The sequence below is a fragment of the Esox lucius genome, chromosome 12 (assembly GCF_011004845.1).
Source record: "Esox lucius isolate fEsoLuc1 chromosome 12, fEsoLuc1.pri, whole genome shotgun sequence".
In the NCBI taxonomy this organism is placed as follows: Eukaryota; Metazoa; Chordata; class Actinopteri; order Esociformes; family Esocidae; genus Esox; species Esox lucius.
This window is the reverse complement of record NC_047580.1, coordinates 34,036,254-34,052,883: the sequence shown is the minus strand read 5'-3', so window position 1 is coordinate 34,052,883 and position 16,630 is coordinate 34,036,254. Positions and strand designations below refer to the sequence as shown.

Here is a 16,630-nt window from a genome sequence, read left to right as displayed (position 1 = left end):
TGACAGTAACGTCTTTATCTTTCCTCATTTGTGTGCCAGACATATCTATGTTCCATTTTTATGTCAGGTTAGGTTAGCTAGCTATTTTCCACACCTCTGACGTTAGCTTACTAGCCGCCAATACCTGAGATTACGCAACCGTGGTCACGGATTGGTCAGTACTAAGAATCTACTAGGGAATCATGAAACGAAGCTCTGCCCTGACCTCTTTCCTCTTGGCATCACTCTGTGCTTACTCTCACTCTCCACAGTTCCTCAGTCTCTCCACAGTACCTCAGTCTCTCCACAGTACCTCATTATACAGTAGGTCTCAGTCTTCTTACAGTACCTCTCTATACAGTAGGTCTCAGTCTCTCTACAGTGCCTCATTATACAGTAGGTCTCAGTCTCTCTACAGTACCTCTCTATACAGTAGGTCTCAGTCTCCCTACAGTACCTCTCTATACAGTAGGTCTCAGTCTCTCTACAGTACCTCATTATACAGTAGGTCTCAGTCTCCCTACAGTACCTCATTATACAGTAGGTCTCAGTCTCCCTACAGTACCTCTCTATACAGTAGGTCTCAGTCTCCCTACAGTACCTCATTATACAGTAGGTCTCAGTCTCCCTACAGTACCTCTCTATACAGTAGGTCTCAGTCTCTCTACAGTACCTCTCTATACAGTAGGTCTCAGTCTCCCTACAGTACCTCATTATACAGTAGGTCTCAGTCTCCCTACAGTACCTCATTGTACAGTAGGTCTCAGTCTCTCTACAGTACCTCATTATACAGTAGGTCTCAGTCTCCCTACAGTACCTCATTATACAGTAGGTCTCAGTCTCTCTACAGTACCTCTCTATACAGTAGGTCTCAGTCTCCCTACAGTACCTCATTATACAGTAGGTCTCAGTCTCTCTACAGTACCTCTCTATACAGTAGGTCTCAGTCTCTCTACAGTACCTCTCTATACAGTAGGTCTCAGTCTCTCTACAGTACCTCATTATACAGTAGGTCTCAGTCTCTCTACAGTACCTCTCTATACAGTAGGTCTCAGTCTCCCTACAGTACCTCATTATACAGTAGGTCTCAGTCTCCCTACAGTACCTCATTATACAGTAGGTCTCAGTCTCCCTACAGTACCTCATTATACAGTAGGTCTCAGTCTCCCTACAGTACCTCATTATACAGTAGGTCTCAGTCTCCCTACAGTACCTCATTATACAGTAGGTCTCAGTCTCCCTACAGTACCTCATTATACAGTAGGTCTCAGTCTCCCTACAGTACCTCATTATACAGTAGGTCTCTCTCGCCTGGTGGCCTCTGGTTAAATTACCTCATGCTGTCTGTCATGTCTTTCAGCACACAGCTCCACTGTTTGCATCCCTTCATACCAGTGTTCTGCTGTGCTTTGAGTACCTCCTTTGTTGGAGATATAACAAATCCCTCTACTGCGTTCCCAGTAGCAACCCAGTTTGTATGTAATGCGCTTATGTTTTCCAACTAAGGTCTAAAGTAGTGTACGACGTCCTTCAGAAATATAGGGTGCCATTTAGATACCAGGCACTGTTCATTCAGCTCTTATCGGGGCATCTCTGTGACATCGTCTGACTTGAACAATGTTGGATATTTGTCTCTATGGTAACAGGAAAAAATGACAATGTTTTTACAGTGTATGCAGGAATGGGAATCGGTGTCTTTGTGATTGTAGTTTCTACCTGCCTACATTGTGTGTGCGTGCGTCCATCTTAAGAGGAGGCCTGCGAAACAAAGAAACAAAACTTCACGGGGGAAGACGAGCTGTTGAGTGCGAGTGGAGTTCAGCTGGTAGGTCGTTGCTACGACAACAGGTGGCTTATTCTTTCCAACCCTTTTGTGTCTCTCTTGGCAACCCACCTGGAAGTCACCCTGTTCTGGAGGTCTGAGACACAGATGAACAATCTAAATGAAGAGACTTAAGAGGCTTCCTTTCCATTCTCTCTTCATTCCCTATTTTCGCACACCTCTGACTCCTAAATGGCACCCTATTCCCTTTTTTGTGCACTACTTCTTGCCATTGGGAATGCCCGGGTGCCCCTCCCCCTCCCCCTGAACTGAAGTTTACTCTCTAAACATTAAAGTAAATTGTGACATGTCAGTGACATTTCCCTCGTCCACATGTAGCGGGACCTCTGTCTTGGCCCCATGTTCCCTTTAAACATATATCCTGCCTTCCAAATGGCACCCTATTCCCTGCCTAGTGCACTACTCCATACCAGTGGCCCAATAGACCCTGGTCAAAAGTAGTGTACGACCAAGGGCGGAGTGTGCAGTTTAGAGTGTCTGTATCCCTGGTCAGGAATGTAGTTGTGTATTAGTGGATGAGTCTATAGTATTAACACATTGATGGGAGACTTCCTAAATCAACCCTGCTGGCCGACCTCTGGCAGTTTGCTTAGACTGGGGGCAAAGGTCAACGTGTGTGTGTGTGTGTGTGTGTGTGCGTGTGTGATGCCAACAGCAGAGAGGGATTTCCTCTAATCCCTATAACGTTGACTGCTTGATTGCCTCTCAAATGATTTAACAGGTGGAAGATGTATGGTAAGAAGTCCCTCCTGACCAATCCACTATGTCTAAATCCTGAAAGGAAGTCAGAAGGGGGAGGAATTCCAGGAACTTTAAATAAATTCCCTGGTATTCCGAAAGCCCTTGTTGGAGGATTGGAGATTTCCTGCTTATTTCCTTCTGATTCCCAAAATACTGAGATTTCTAGGAAACCAGGGTATGTGTTGAATGTTCTTGGAGTTTTGCCACCCTGAAAGTCAAAAGGGGAAGAGGGGATTATTATTATTTAGGTTGTGTCTTTTGTTCCCAGGGTCTACAGTACTGTCTGCCTGTCTGTTTTCTATAGTACTGTCTGCCTGTCTGTAGTCTATAATTCTGTCTATCTGTTTGTACTCTACAAGTACTGTCTGCATGTCTGTAGTCTATAGTACGTTCTACCTGTCTGACTATAAGGTACTTTCTACATATCTGTGGTCTACCATATAGTCTACCTGTCTGCAGTCTACCTGTCTGACACCACAGTACTGTCTACCTGTTTGTAGTCTACAGTACTGTCTACATATCTGTGGTCTACAGTTCGGTCTACATATATGTGGTCTGCAGTACAGTCTACATATATGTGGTCTGCAGTACAGTCTACATATATGTGGTCTGCAGTACAGTCTACATATCTGCGGTCTACAGGACTGTCTAGATGTGTGCGGTCTACAGTACCCTCTACCTGTCTGTAGTCAACTTGTGTGACCCTACAGACTGTTTCTTGGGGCGTGTCTTTATTGAGTCTTATTTGCGAACTACCTGTCTCATCTAACATCTGCTTTCCAGATGTGGTCTATTCTAAGGGAGGTCTGGGACGGGAAACACCTGGGAGGGGGGAGGGGGCAGCCCTGCTCCAAGGCCAGCCTCACTAGGGAGAACAGGAATGAACAGGACAGAGGCTGGGAGATGGGGGGGGAGATTAGGTGGGATGTAGTAAAGGGGGAAGTGGGTGAGAGAGTAGGGGTGGAGTTTGGAAAGGGGGAGGAAGACGGAGGTGGAGAGAAAGAGCAAGGGAGATAGAAGTGGGAGAGAGGGAAGAAGAGGAGCATCAAGTGAGAGGGATACATAAAGAGGGGAAGGAGGAGGGAGCGAGATATGGGGGGTGGTTACAGGAGCGAGGGAGATCAAAGTGGGAGAGAGGGAAGGAGAGGAGCAGCGAGTGGAAGGGATACGTAGTAGTGGAGGGTGGAGAGAGATATGCAGGTGGAGGTACAGAACTCCCTACTGTAGATTGAAGTGGGAGAGAGGGACAGGAGGGGCGTATCGGAAAGGGAGGGATTCTAACTTCTCCTCAGGGAGTTGAGTCGCTGTTGCTCCCTCTTGACAACATTGGTGGTCTGTGTGAACGTTGTGGGTGTTATGTCTTGTGGGGACGTCAAGGAGCTTCATGATGCATTATAATCCTCCGTTGTAATGATGGTGGTGATTGTAATTTCTACTAAGCTAACATGGAATTGTTTTAAGACATACAGTGGAGAATTTAACCATTGTATTTAGAGTGTTGGAACTTGCATAAGCTTTCTCAAAAATGTATTGAAAACTATGGTGCATAGAAACATATAGTAAAACGTATCTAAGATGGCTGAACAGATAGTCCCCCAAAAACATTTAAGGAGGGTTATTTTGCGGTGCATTTCCTACATCTTTAATAGACTTTATTTAATTGCACCAACAAAAAAAATTCTGCATTGACATTTTTCTATATTTTTATGTTCAGAAAAGGGGTGAATATTTTTTTGACACATCAGCGAAGCCAAAACAGTGCTCCCTTGAAACCCAAAACGCACCTCAAAGGGTTACAGAAACTTTTTGTTGATCTTTTTTCCCCTAAGAGAGTAGCCTTTGGCCAAACTCTGGGTCTCAATTGAAGAATGTTGCCTTGATAGGATTTCAGACCAACCAAACAGTGTGACTGGCCCACGGACGATGTTTGCCGACAGGGGACACAAAGCTCCTGTGATACAGTGACAGCTCACAATGTGAGAGAAGAGATTATGGAGTCTGAGGATTAGACTGAGGAGTTCTCCCTCCCTCTCTATCTCTCCTGGGTTTTGAGCTGATAAACACAAAATACCGAACAAAAGCCTTAACAGTCAGGGCCCAGGAGAAGGTGTCCCTTGGCTGTCCATTGTTTCCTGTCTTGTTTGTCCAGTCCTTGGTTTGGACCATCCCCAAACACCCACACACACACATTTACATTTACACACAACCTCTCTCTCTCAAAAGGTTGACACTTGTTCAAATACATCTGTACATGATGTTTTTTGGTTTTTTTTAAACAATTTTAATCAGTCACAAAATTCCTGTGTTGTCTCAATCTTATCTGTTTCAGTTTTCCTACTGGAGAAAAATCACGTTTCACGGCAGCTTGACGGGACCCATAGTCAGTGCCGTAGACGGCATATGTGATCGCTTCTATGGGGCCCCAGTCCGACCTCTAGGGGGCCCCAGTCCGCTAGTGAGCCCCGAACCAATAGGGAGGAGCGGGCCCCCAAATAAAATGTTGCTTAGGGCCCCCAAATAAAATGTTGCTTAGGGCCCCCAAAAGGCTAGGGTCGGCCCTGCCCGTAGTCATGAGAAAAGGCCACCATAATGAATGTAACTAATATTTAATATCTCTTTATTTTCCACTGACGTTTATATTTGAACTATTTACACATTGTTACGAGAGTGCATGGGCAAGAAAATGTACATTTGAAATGTCAGATAAACCGACCAAACAGGATAGCCAGTCAGAGATAGATGGAGAAAGATAAAATAAATCTGAGACAGACTGTCTGAGGGGGAAGCCGTAGAGACGAAGGTGTAGTGGTATTGCTGGAGTAGTCCCAGAGGTGACCAGTCTGTCGTCCGGGGCGCTGAGACACCCCTGCTCAACCACAAGGGCAAAACGATAGAGAGAGAAACCAAATAGGAGCACAGCGCAGAAAGGTGCCCGGCTCGTCCCAGCCAAAGACTCATAGGCTACCACTACAGCCGCAGCACAGCGCATGGACTGTTCCGCACCGCTCCGTCGGGCAATAAACTCCGACAGTTTTCACATCGCTTTTAACTCCGGTGGTGGTTTTTAAACAACGGAGTAAGGCTATTATCTCGGCTTTTTTAGAGTCCATTAGTTTGTTGTCATTCTTGCTTGGTAGCCACTTTGTCCGACGAACCGCAGCAGACTACCGCAGGTGAATTCACGATGGCGAGGGGACCGGTGTTGGGGACTCGATCCCCGGCGGCTGGTGGCCCAACACGGTTTGTGTTCCTGCTGTCATGTCTGGTAATCTGCGGCCTCTCGGCCCAGGGTCAGGAGCTGCCTAGCAACGGGGTTAATGGCTACAGCCTGCACCCGCCTTATTTTAACCTGGCAGAAGGGACCAAAATCACGGCGACAGCGACCTGTGGAGAGGGCGACAATGGACGGTCAATACACGATTTGTACTGCAAGCTGGTAGGGGGGCCGGTTTCAGGGGACCCGAGTCAAACCATTCAGGTAAGCATTTAGAAAAGCCTACATCGTTTTTTTTTTAATGAAAAATATACCATAATGAACGCCTCTAAATACCTAGGCATTAATAAAAAAGTTTTTAATAAATAAATGTATATTAAAGTTCGATTAAAACAAGCTCATGTCTTATTACTGTAGCATTTAAAATATCCTTAGGGTATGTAATTTAATGCACTTTGCCTTCCACCTGTTTCCACATTCCTCGGAGGGAGTGAGCGGTGGCCATGTCGTCTAGGGGCGCGCTGTGTGCAGAAAGCACGCGCGGTGTAGTTTCCTATAGAGTTTATTAATGTGTTAAAGCGTGAGTTATTAACTAGTTACAAACCTATTTGTAGTTTTTGAGAGCGTTGGGGTTTTAAAACACACGCACGCACGTGTGTGTTTCCACGGGGAACGACTGTGCTTGTTGGCAAGTCAGTGAAATGTGCAAACATAGAGTAAAATGCGAGCCTGCGGCAAAAGTATTCGGAATGCATTTTCTCCAAAGGAATTTCTGGCATTTTCAGGGTACGTTTTTGTCCGAATTGCCCCCCTGTTTTCCATGTAGTAGCCTACGCTAGGTCAAACCCTCTTTGGCTCTGCCCCTGGTCAAATATGAACTACAAAGAGAACATGGTGCCGTTTGGTATGTAGCGTAGTTCGGGATAGATGGCCTTGAGGCATGAAGCAGGGGGAATGTCCTACCGCCCAACGGTCACCAGTCGGGCATCGAAGTCCATTGTAATCCGTTCTGTATAGGACATCAAAGGACATGCATATGACGGAGAAAACAAACTGTCCTGTAATAATGTAGTATTCTAGAAAACGTTCCCATTTACGCATTTCCATGTGACTGAGAATTAATATCGGTTGGAAAACAAGTTCCTGTGCAAGTGAAATTATCGTACTACAATGAGGAAATATGTAGATTAGTTGGCAGGCTCGGCTTGGTTTCCCCCTGTGCTCTTGTCACTTTTATTTTCAAGGAATGGCTTAACCACTTAATGAATTTTGCGAAGAAATCATTTCTAACCCCTCAATATACACTAAGGTTCTCCCTTTCATGCACGCACACACAAACACACTGGCCCCACTCAACCCGCTACCTCTAATCCGGTTTTTGTGTTCGAGAGACATAAATGTGTTTTTATTAATTAAGAACAGCAGGTGAAGGAGTCAGGGAGTGTGTGTGTGTGTGTGTGTGTGTGTGTGTGTGTGTGTGTGTGTGTGTGTGTGTGTGTGTGTGCGTGCGTGCGTGAGAGAGTGTGAGAGAAGAGAGCGTGCGTAAGTGGGAGTGACAAGAACATTAAATCTCTCACATTGTTTTCACTGGAATCCCTGAAGGCCCCTCACTCCTCTCTCACACACACACACACACACACACACACACACACACACACTCCCTCACTCCTCTCTCTCACACACACACACACACACACTCCTCACTAGTGCATCAGTGCTTTTTGGTCCATAATGGTTTCAATTAGAGTTTTTACTCCCTCTTCCTCGGTATTGCTTGTCCACCCCCCCCCCTCCCTCGCAACGTTTCTCCTCAGAATGTGTGTTACACAGCAGCTTTATGAAATAGGAGTCATTTTAAAGAGGAGAGAAAAGGGGGTTTACTCAGCAACAGGTGCTCCAGACTGGCCTGTGTGTCCCAAATGGCCAGCCATTCCTTTTATTAGAACCTTACTTTTGATCAGAGTCCATGGGCACCGGTAAAATGGTACCGGTAAAACGGTATTCCACCCAATGAAGTGCTTCTCTGCTACAGCAGATTGCAGACACAAGTCGACAGTATTAGTTGCTCCTTTAATATTCTCTTTATAAAAACACACTGGCTACAATTTTAATTTGAGCTCAATATTTATTCTGCCAGGTTCCCCCGGTGGTGTCAAAAAGGCTAGTACACATTTTTCACGTCTTCAGATGTGCCTCCATGACAACAGGCATAGCATAACTTCTTAGGAAACTGAGATAAATGTCATGACGAGCCATGGTCTGTATCTGAACTTCACCGCGCCCTGAGCTTTCAGTGAAATAAGGCGCGAGAGGAAAGTGGTTGAGAGAGGGAGAGAGAGAGAATGATTTTGTAAAATAAAATCTGTGCTATCAGAGGAATAACCTCTGTGGAAATGTAACAATCTGCTGATTATGGATAATGTTCTTGTGCTGCTGCTGTAATTTAGACATCGATGTAGGTATTATCGCTGGAGCGGAAGGATTGAGATACCGCGGTGGTGCAGTAAACAGTTTTGGGAACTGTAATTCATTGAGGATGAATTTTAAATGCATATACACACATGGTATAAATGTCCCCCTGGAGACAGCCGGGTGAGACTTCGATGCAGAGATGATCTCATGAAGGGAGGGTGGTTAGAGAATTGTGACAATCTGACTGTTTTTATTCTGTTGCATTTTTTCATTTTTCTTTTCTTTGTAAAGCACGTTAAACTTCTATGAATTGTGCTAGGTTATATAAATAAACTTCCTTGCTTGCTAATTATTGTATATTCTGCAATAAAACAAATATGTTAATTTTCCCATCGGTGGTGTGTCTTAACCACTGCATAACTAACATATTGTTGTACCGAATTAAGACCATTGTTCAATGAGTTCCCATCGCTTTTCAACATTAACGATAGTTTGGAACAAGATCATTATTGTCAAAAAGTAAAATGCGCCAACTCTATTTTTGCACCTGCTCTCTAGTGAACAGCTCCCAGATAACTGGGTGGATTATCTTCCTTAGGCTAAAAGATGAGGATTAATATTATGTAGATTATTTTCAGTCATCCTGTCACCACTGTAAGACATCTGTAATTATTTTAAAGGCCGTTTTACTGTTAGTAGGCCTATGTCAGTTCTCTACTCTGTAAAGTTCTTCATAGCTCTCCCTCCTCAGCAGCAACCTATGCTTTCCCGTGTCATAGTGAGAGGACAACACAAACCATTGAGCAAATTTGGTAGCCTGTTAGTATTAGGCACAACGGCGCGTACTGCTCGGCTTCTCCCTCGCAAGGACCCCTCCATTTAATGCAACCAAATTGCCTGTCGACATTCATTAATTCGTGCCGACCTATGCGGTTTGACCTATGCTGTATCCATCGCTAGGTCGTGGCTTTTCTATGCGTCAGGGAATTAATCTGCGTGAAAACGTCGGATAGGAATGTGGTCAGAGAGACCGAGAGAGAGAGAGGGACAGAGAGAAAAAGATATAATACCTAACTCATTGGTTTAAGGCTAAATAGTGATGCTGATAAAGCCGGACTTGTTTATTTGGCCATCAGAGGGTTTAGATGAGGGTTTAGATGAGGGTTTATGGTGAACTGTAGACCTGCAGTCTACTAAAGGTCCTCTAACGTGCTGTTGGCTGTGCTCCTCAGGGCCAGTACTGTGATACCTGCGCCATGGGAGACAGGGGTCGAGCCCACCCCATCACCAACGCCATCGACGGCACGGAGAGATGGTGGCAGAGCCCGCCCCTATCCCGCTCCACAGAGTTCAACGAGGTCAACGTCACTCTGGACCTGGGACAGGTAGGGAACAGAAATACACAGCATCTCTCCATCTCCCTCTGCCTCACTCCAATTTATGTCTACATTCAAGTCATTTAGCAGACGCTCTTATCTAGAGCTATTTATGGTAGTGAGTGTGTATGTCTTTATACTTTCTTATACACTCCAACACTCTTAACCTTACCGTTCTCGCTTTCACTCTCTCACTTTCTTTCTCTCTGACTACACAGTGCATGCACCGCATGTACACACACACACACACACACACACACACACACGCGCCTTCTCCCATCCCCCAAACTGTACCTTTTCTCTCTTGTCTGCCTGTGTTCTCCTGTATTCTGACACCTGATACACCACACAGAGTTCTGTCCTTTTGTTGTTTCTATGGTGATTTACAGTTCCACAATGGAAGCAGAGCTCTATTCTAGAATGTCAGGTTCATGTTCTTATATAAATATAGTATAAAGTGTTCTTTACTGGAACACCAAGTCATGCTTCTCTGCTCTCTTCTGTTCTACAATGTCAAGTTCAAGTGCTCAAGTATAATGTTCTTTTTATTTGAAGGTAAAGACATGCTACTCCATTTTTCTTAGCTCTCTTCTAGAATTTCAAGTTCAGTTTTCTTTGCATATATGGGTTGTCTTTGAAGATATCTGGTCTCAGTCCTGCGCAAAACGTGGGTTAGAGCTGAGAGATGAGGATGTATGATTGTGTGAGGCAGGAGAGAATAAGAGGAGTGACAGTGAGAAAAGGCAGCTCTCTGACACGTTTCCTATTGATCTAAGGCATTGAAGTGTGTCTTCAGTATTAGATATTAAAGCCAGGTGCTTCTTGGAGAGGGCGAGGGATGTTTGAATTTTTCCATTTCATTCCTTTCTAAGTTAACAAAAAAAGTATTCTAAAAAGAGAGACATGTTTCCTGTCAAAATGATGCTAACCTGTGAGGACAGAAGGCACACACACTTAAAACCACACAATCATACACACACATGCACGGACACACACACACTTCTCTGTCCATGGAGCCTAATAACTCTGGAGTGTCCGTTAAAAGAGCAAGTTTGTTGAGTCTTGATGTCTCTCATGAATTCACCATGCTATTCTATGGATGCTGTAATATAAACAGTGTATTTTTGGCACGGTGGTGGTGTTCAGGAGGAAAGACAGGGAAACACTCTGACTTTGCAATCACTTGAAAATCTACTGTTTTCCTTGTGTTACCTAGTGGGCCTTTCTGATATAATGGGGTGAATATTTAGGAAGAGCGTGTTTGAGTCATCAGGACTCCTCCCTCCCTCTCCCTGTCCCCATTGTTCTTTATGGGAACAGACTGACAGGGGAACTGACACGACTGTGTGTTTGTCCAGTGTTTTACATGGTTGTTTGAACACATTAACCCAATTGCGACCGGGTCATTTGGCCGAAATAAAATTGCAGGCCTTTGATTTGATTATTCAAATCTCTCCGATTTGAATAATAGGCGGCAAAAAGTTGGCAAAGCTGGCGGGAAACAACGTTTTGGTGTCAACTGTCTATTGCCGGTAAGAAGAGGCTTACTTTAAATCCTAGAACTTGGGGAAACGGCGTCAAGGTTATATCAGCAGTGTTCAAACATTGGGCTGTAGGAGGGCTGGCATTTTGGCGAGAATGTATGTGCAAGCAAGTTTGTGCGTGTGCGCTATGAAGCCAGCATTCGTCTAGAGGGAAAGAGCAGAGAGAGGAGTGGAGGGGGAAATAAAACTAGAGATAGAGAGAGAAAACGAGGAGGGGTCTTTTGACCCCCCAGGGGATAAGAAAGAGATTGGAATGTGAGTTAACATGATCTGTGTCTTAACCTGCCCAGGGACCACAGATAAATTACCCCCTCTACTTTAACCTGCCCTTTTACCGCCACCTGTCTCCCTCCATCACCCTCTTCCATAAACTGTCATATAGACAGACTGAGACAGACTGCCACAAACTGTCATATAGACAGACTGCCACAAACTGTCATATAGACAGACTGAGACAGACTGCCACAAACTGTCATATAGACAGACTGCCTCAAACTGTCATATAGACAGACTGCCACAAACTGTCATATAGACAGACTGCCACAAACTGTCATATAGACAGACTGCCACAAACTGTCGTATAGACAGACTGCCACAAACTGTCGTATAGACAGACTGCCACAAAGTGTCGTATAGACAGACTGCCACAAAGTGTCGTATAGACAGACTGCCACAAACTGTCGTATAGACAGACTGCCACAAACTGTCGTATAGACAGACTGCCACAAAGTGTCGTATAGACAGACTAACGCAAACTGTCGTATAGACAGACTGACACAAACTGTCGTATAGACAGACTGACACAAACTGTCATATAGACAGACTGACACAAACTGTCATATAGACAGACGGACTGCCACAAACTGTCGTATAGACAGACTGCCACAAACTGTCGTATAGACAGACTGCCACAAACTGTCGTATAGACAGACTAACGCAAACTGTCGTATAGACAGACTAACGCAAACTGTCGTATAGACAGACTGACACAAACTGTCGTATAGACAGACTGACACAAACTGTCATATAGACAGACTGACACAAACTGTCATATAGACAGACGGACACAAACTGTCGTATAGACAGACTGACACAAACTGTCGTATAGACAGACTGACACAAACTGTCGTATAGACAGACTGACACAAACTGTCGTATAGACAGACTGACACAAACTGTCGTATAGACAGACTGATAGACACAATGCTTCTTTCACATGTTTTGATCCGTGAACTGATGAACAACTTTATCCAGAGCAGTGCATCATGGGAATGTGAGAGAAAGTCCTCTTCAGACTAGTACAGAACAGTATGTGATGAAGATGCAGGAGTCCAGTCTCTACATAACATGGATTTCTCTGTCTGAAACAGAAAGATTTACCTTGAAACATTCCTGGGAGACGAAACGAATCAAACCTACATCACTGCAGTGTGACTCAGTTTCTATCATCTCTTCTTTTCCTCTGTGTTTCATGTATTATTATTTTTTCTCTTTATATCTTTTTCTCTCTTTATTTAGGTACTTAAAAGCTTTCACAAACATTCTTTCCTTAAAATACAGTGTTATCCAAAGATAGAAATTATGAAAATAGGTTTAAAGTGAATGGTCTTCCATAATCCACTCTGCACAGGGGATTTTGTTGCACATTGAATGACAGAGCACCCAAGCTCATTTTTCTTATTTGAGAGCCTTTCCTGAGCTGTGTAATGCCGACATCAATGTCAAATCAAACCGTGTCTGTGTGCTATATACTGCAGGAGCTAAATACTAGATGACACTGAAGAAGCATCCATTCTGTTGTTCACGATCTTTTCATGTGTTATAATTCTGGAACAATAGGCATTTTGGTACAATACAGAATATGGTCTGTCTAAAACATGCACCTGCTGCGCTTGTGGAAGGAATAAAAACAAAACCTGTACAATTTTAATGTTGTCTTGTTACATCTTCAGTGAAGTGTATTTGTTGAACGACAAACATGAGCCCCAGAATAGTCAAACTGCCAGACGGAAGTTTGTTTCGTTGTTTGCTAGTGGAAAGCACTTTAAACTTAAAGAGTGAGGCAGGACACCCGGCTCTGACCAACTTTCTGTTCCTATTGGACAGTTTAGTTCAGTGCGGTAATTCCCTCTTTTATAGACTGTAGTTTCCTCTCTTCAGTCCCTTTCTTCCTTCCTCCTTTTCTCTTCCTCTCTCTCTGTCTCCCTCTCTCTGTCTCCCTCTCTCTGTCTCCCTCTCTCTGTCTCCCTCTCTCTGTCTTCCTCTCTCTGCCTCCCTCTCTCTGTCTCCCCCTCTTGTTCCAGATACTCTCCTTCTATCTTCTTCTCTCTTTGTGAAACGGTTAAGTAAAGTGGCAATTGTTTGGCTTGTGCAACAGATGGCCTGATTCCAATACGGGTTGGAACTCAGTGTTTCCTGGCATTGATATGGACTTGAAGTGTTTTATTAATACTGGATGTCTGTAATCACTTTGAGGCCAAAGGGCTCATGTCAAAAGTACTAACATGCACGCACGCACACACCCACACACACACAATCACATACACAAACACACACACACACATACGCGCACACGCACACACACCCACACTTGGTATGAATGTGCTGATTAACAATTGATTACCACAAACCCTGACACCAAAAAACCTGATCTCCTTAAGCTACACCTAGCCCCAAACCTAACTCTCACCTCTAAGCCTAAACAAGATATTGTCCTCTGGCAAAGGTTTCATGGTTTACCACACAGAAAAACCTAGCAAATGAATAAGGGACGGTTAGCATGTTAAAGGGACTGTCAGACCCCAAACATGCAGTGTTTTGTGGACAAAACATTTCTGTCTGATGTCTGTTGTTTGTGTTTAATTAAGTTACAAACACATAAAAACTCACACAGGCTCTCCTAGGCCTCAGGGCAGGCTAGATTGACATTCATTTTCTCATGCTAATCCTTTTCTCTGTTCATTGAACAGAGTTGGTAGATAGACCAACAGATCTTAATCTAGATGGAAACAGTGTGTGTTTGTGTAATTATTTCACAGTTGATTCCATATACGGTCTCAGCTATGTCCTCTCTGTGTGTGATTGTGTGTGATTGTGTGTGTTTGTGTGTGATTGTGTGTGTGTGTGTGTTTGTGTGTTTGTGTTTTTGTGTTTGTGTGTGTGTTTGTGTGTGTGTGTGTGTGTGTGTGTGTGTGTGTGTTTGTGTGTGTGTTTATGGGTTTGTGTGTGTGTTTGTGGGTTTGTGTGTGTTTGTGGGTTTGTGTGTGTGTGTGTGTGTTTGTGGGTTTGTGTGTGTGTGTGTGTGTGTGTGTGTTTGTGGGTTTGTGTGTGTGTGTGTGTTTGTTTGTGGGTTTGTGTGTGTGTGTGTGTGTGTGTGTGTAAGGGATTCCACTGTTGATCTCTAACTCTGTCTCTCCCCCTTTCTCTTCCTCTCCCAAACACTCCCTTTCTCTCTCCCCCTTTCTCTTCCTCTCCCAAACACTCCCTTTCTCTCTCACCCTGTTCTCTCTCTCCTCTTCCTCTCTCCTTCTTCCTCTCCTTTCTCTCCGGTGTATCTCTCACAAAGACCCCACTGAAGCCTGGCTGAATGGCCAACAGGGATAGTGGAAGAAAGTAATGTGTAGATAGAATGCAGGGGAGGTTATCAGCCATGTTCCTCCCAGTTCACCCCTCCTCCCTCCCCAGTTTGACCTGGATATGGACTGAGTCTACTCCCCCATACTCTGTAATATGGGAATCTCTCTCTCCCCCTGTCTATCTCACACACACACACACTCACACACTCACACACACACTCTCCTCTCTGTCTTTCATTGTGTCTAGTGAGCAGGAAAATGAGCCAGAGAAGCAGAGGGAGAGAACAAGAGTTTGCAAAAAAAAAAAGACAGGGTGGGAACGAAATAGAGATTGCCAGAAAGAGGAGGAAAACAGAGAAGAGAGGAGAAACATTAGCAAAGACAGGGGGATTGAGAGAAAGTGATAGAAGAACAAAGTAGAGACAGAGGCAGCAGCAAGCCTTGACCTTAATAGGAGAACGACAGACCCAGTAAGAGGCTTGGGGGGGCAGAGATATGGAGAGGAGACATAGAGAGAGGAGAAAGAGGGAGAGAGGGGAGAGAGGAGAGGGAAATGAGAGAAAGAGGGGAGAGAGGAGGTCTAGTTCAGGGTGGGCTGCATGTTGGGCGAGCTGTTGTATGAGGGAGGTATTCATTTGGGGGGGCAGAGCAGACAGAAATAGGCTACTGGCGATGTTTTGGAGTTGTTTTTTTTCTAGGGCTGTTCTTCTCTGTTGAGTCATAGTGATGTGATCAGTTCTTGGTGTGATCTATTGAAGTGTTCAGTCCTACTAAATGAACGAAATAAATGCTTTCCATTACATATTGTTCTGGATTTCCACGATGGGAGTTATATCTCAGTAGACCGCACAAAACAACAGCCTTTCTGATGCTGGAAGTGTGGGACATTTCCTGTGACTCCTTCACAGACCACATGAAGCCGAAGGTCAGGCCTCTTCATTGCTGTTGATGTGGACCGATATCTGCCCATGTCCACTGGGCACAGAGACTGTTCCTGGCAGTGGCTGAGTGATGTGCTTGGGATCAGATAAGTGGTTTTGACTTCCGCTGACCAGTTCTGACCAGCTTATGACAATGGAATCCTTGGCTGCCTCTTGGCTGCTTTTTACTGTGACAGTCCGAACAGAACCCTTCTAGTTCTGCATTCACAACCCTTTAGAACTCTGCTTCTAATTCCAAGGTTGGAACACTAGAACGCTCTGTCAGAAAAGAACCATTCTAATTACATGATTACGAAAGTCTAGATTTCTTTTCTACTCTCATGTTCAGAAGTTTAGTTTATTAGGATTCCAATAAGCTTATGTTAGGAACAGCTTTATGGCAGTTAGTTATTCTGGATCGTTTCCTACAGGAGATTTGTTAATTAGTCAGTTAGTTGTATGAGACTCTTCTGTGGCCGTGTTATTATCTGAATGGACTGGCCATTCAATAACAGAACAAAAATGATTCCTCATGCTTATTTCTTCTGAAAAGCATAGCTTTCCAGGTGCCAAATGGTGCTCATGCCAACAATTACTAAATCTAGCTGTTAGCAAGCCAAGTAACATTGTTGGCGAGCTGTAGCGAGCTAGAAATGTTAACTAACCTTACAAGCCAATGTGACTGTAACATTGAATGTGTATCAGTTAATCAATCAGTAAGATAAACAATCAGGTAGTAAGTCAGAGAAAAACGTACAAAAATAATATAATTAAGATTAGTCAGATACAGAGTTAGAAAAAAGTCAGTAAGGTAAACAGTAATTAAGATAAACTGTCAGAAAAAAGTCAGTAAGATAAACAGTCATTAAGATAACAGTGAGACAGGCCAACAGTCGGCAGATAAAAATTCAGTCAGACTAATTTAAAGAACATTAACAGAATATATAAATAAAATCTTTGATTCACTCAAGAAACGAGAAACTCTGGTTACACCATGAGTCTGAACACGTGTACCACCGACCCAGA

General features: G+C 44.1%; 1 protein-coding gene across 4 annotated transcripts in view; it reads left to right on the top strand.

Annotated features, from left to right (window-relative positions):
- Positions 1-5,309: 5,309 nt before the first annotated feature.
- The window catches only part of lama5 (laminin, alpha 5), an 84,465-nt gene continuing 73,144 nt past the window's right edge, over positions 5,310-16,630 (top strand). For 3 of the 4 annotated variants that reach the window (XM_034295996.1, XM_034295994.1, XM_034295993.1), the window contains exons 1-2: positions 5,311-6,041; positions 9,422-9,574. In XM_034295996.1, coding sequence (XP_034151887.1) covers positions 5,748-6,041; positions 9,422-9,574 — 447 coding nt within the window. In that variant the 5' untranslated portion in view covers positions 5,311-5,747. Of the gene's footprint in view, positions 6,042-9,421; positions 9,575-16,630 lie in introns of all 4 variants that reach the window. The other variant, XM_034295995.1, reaches the window with a different exon arrangement.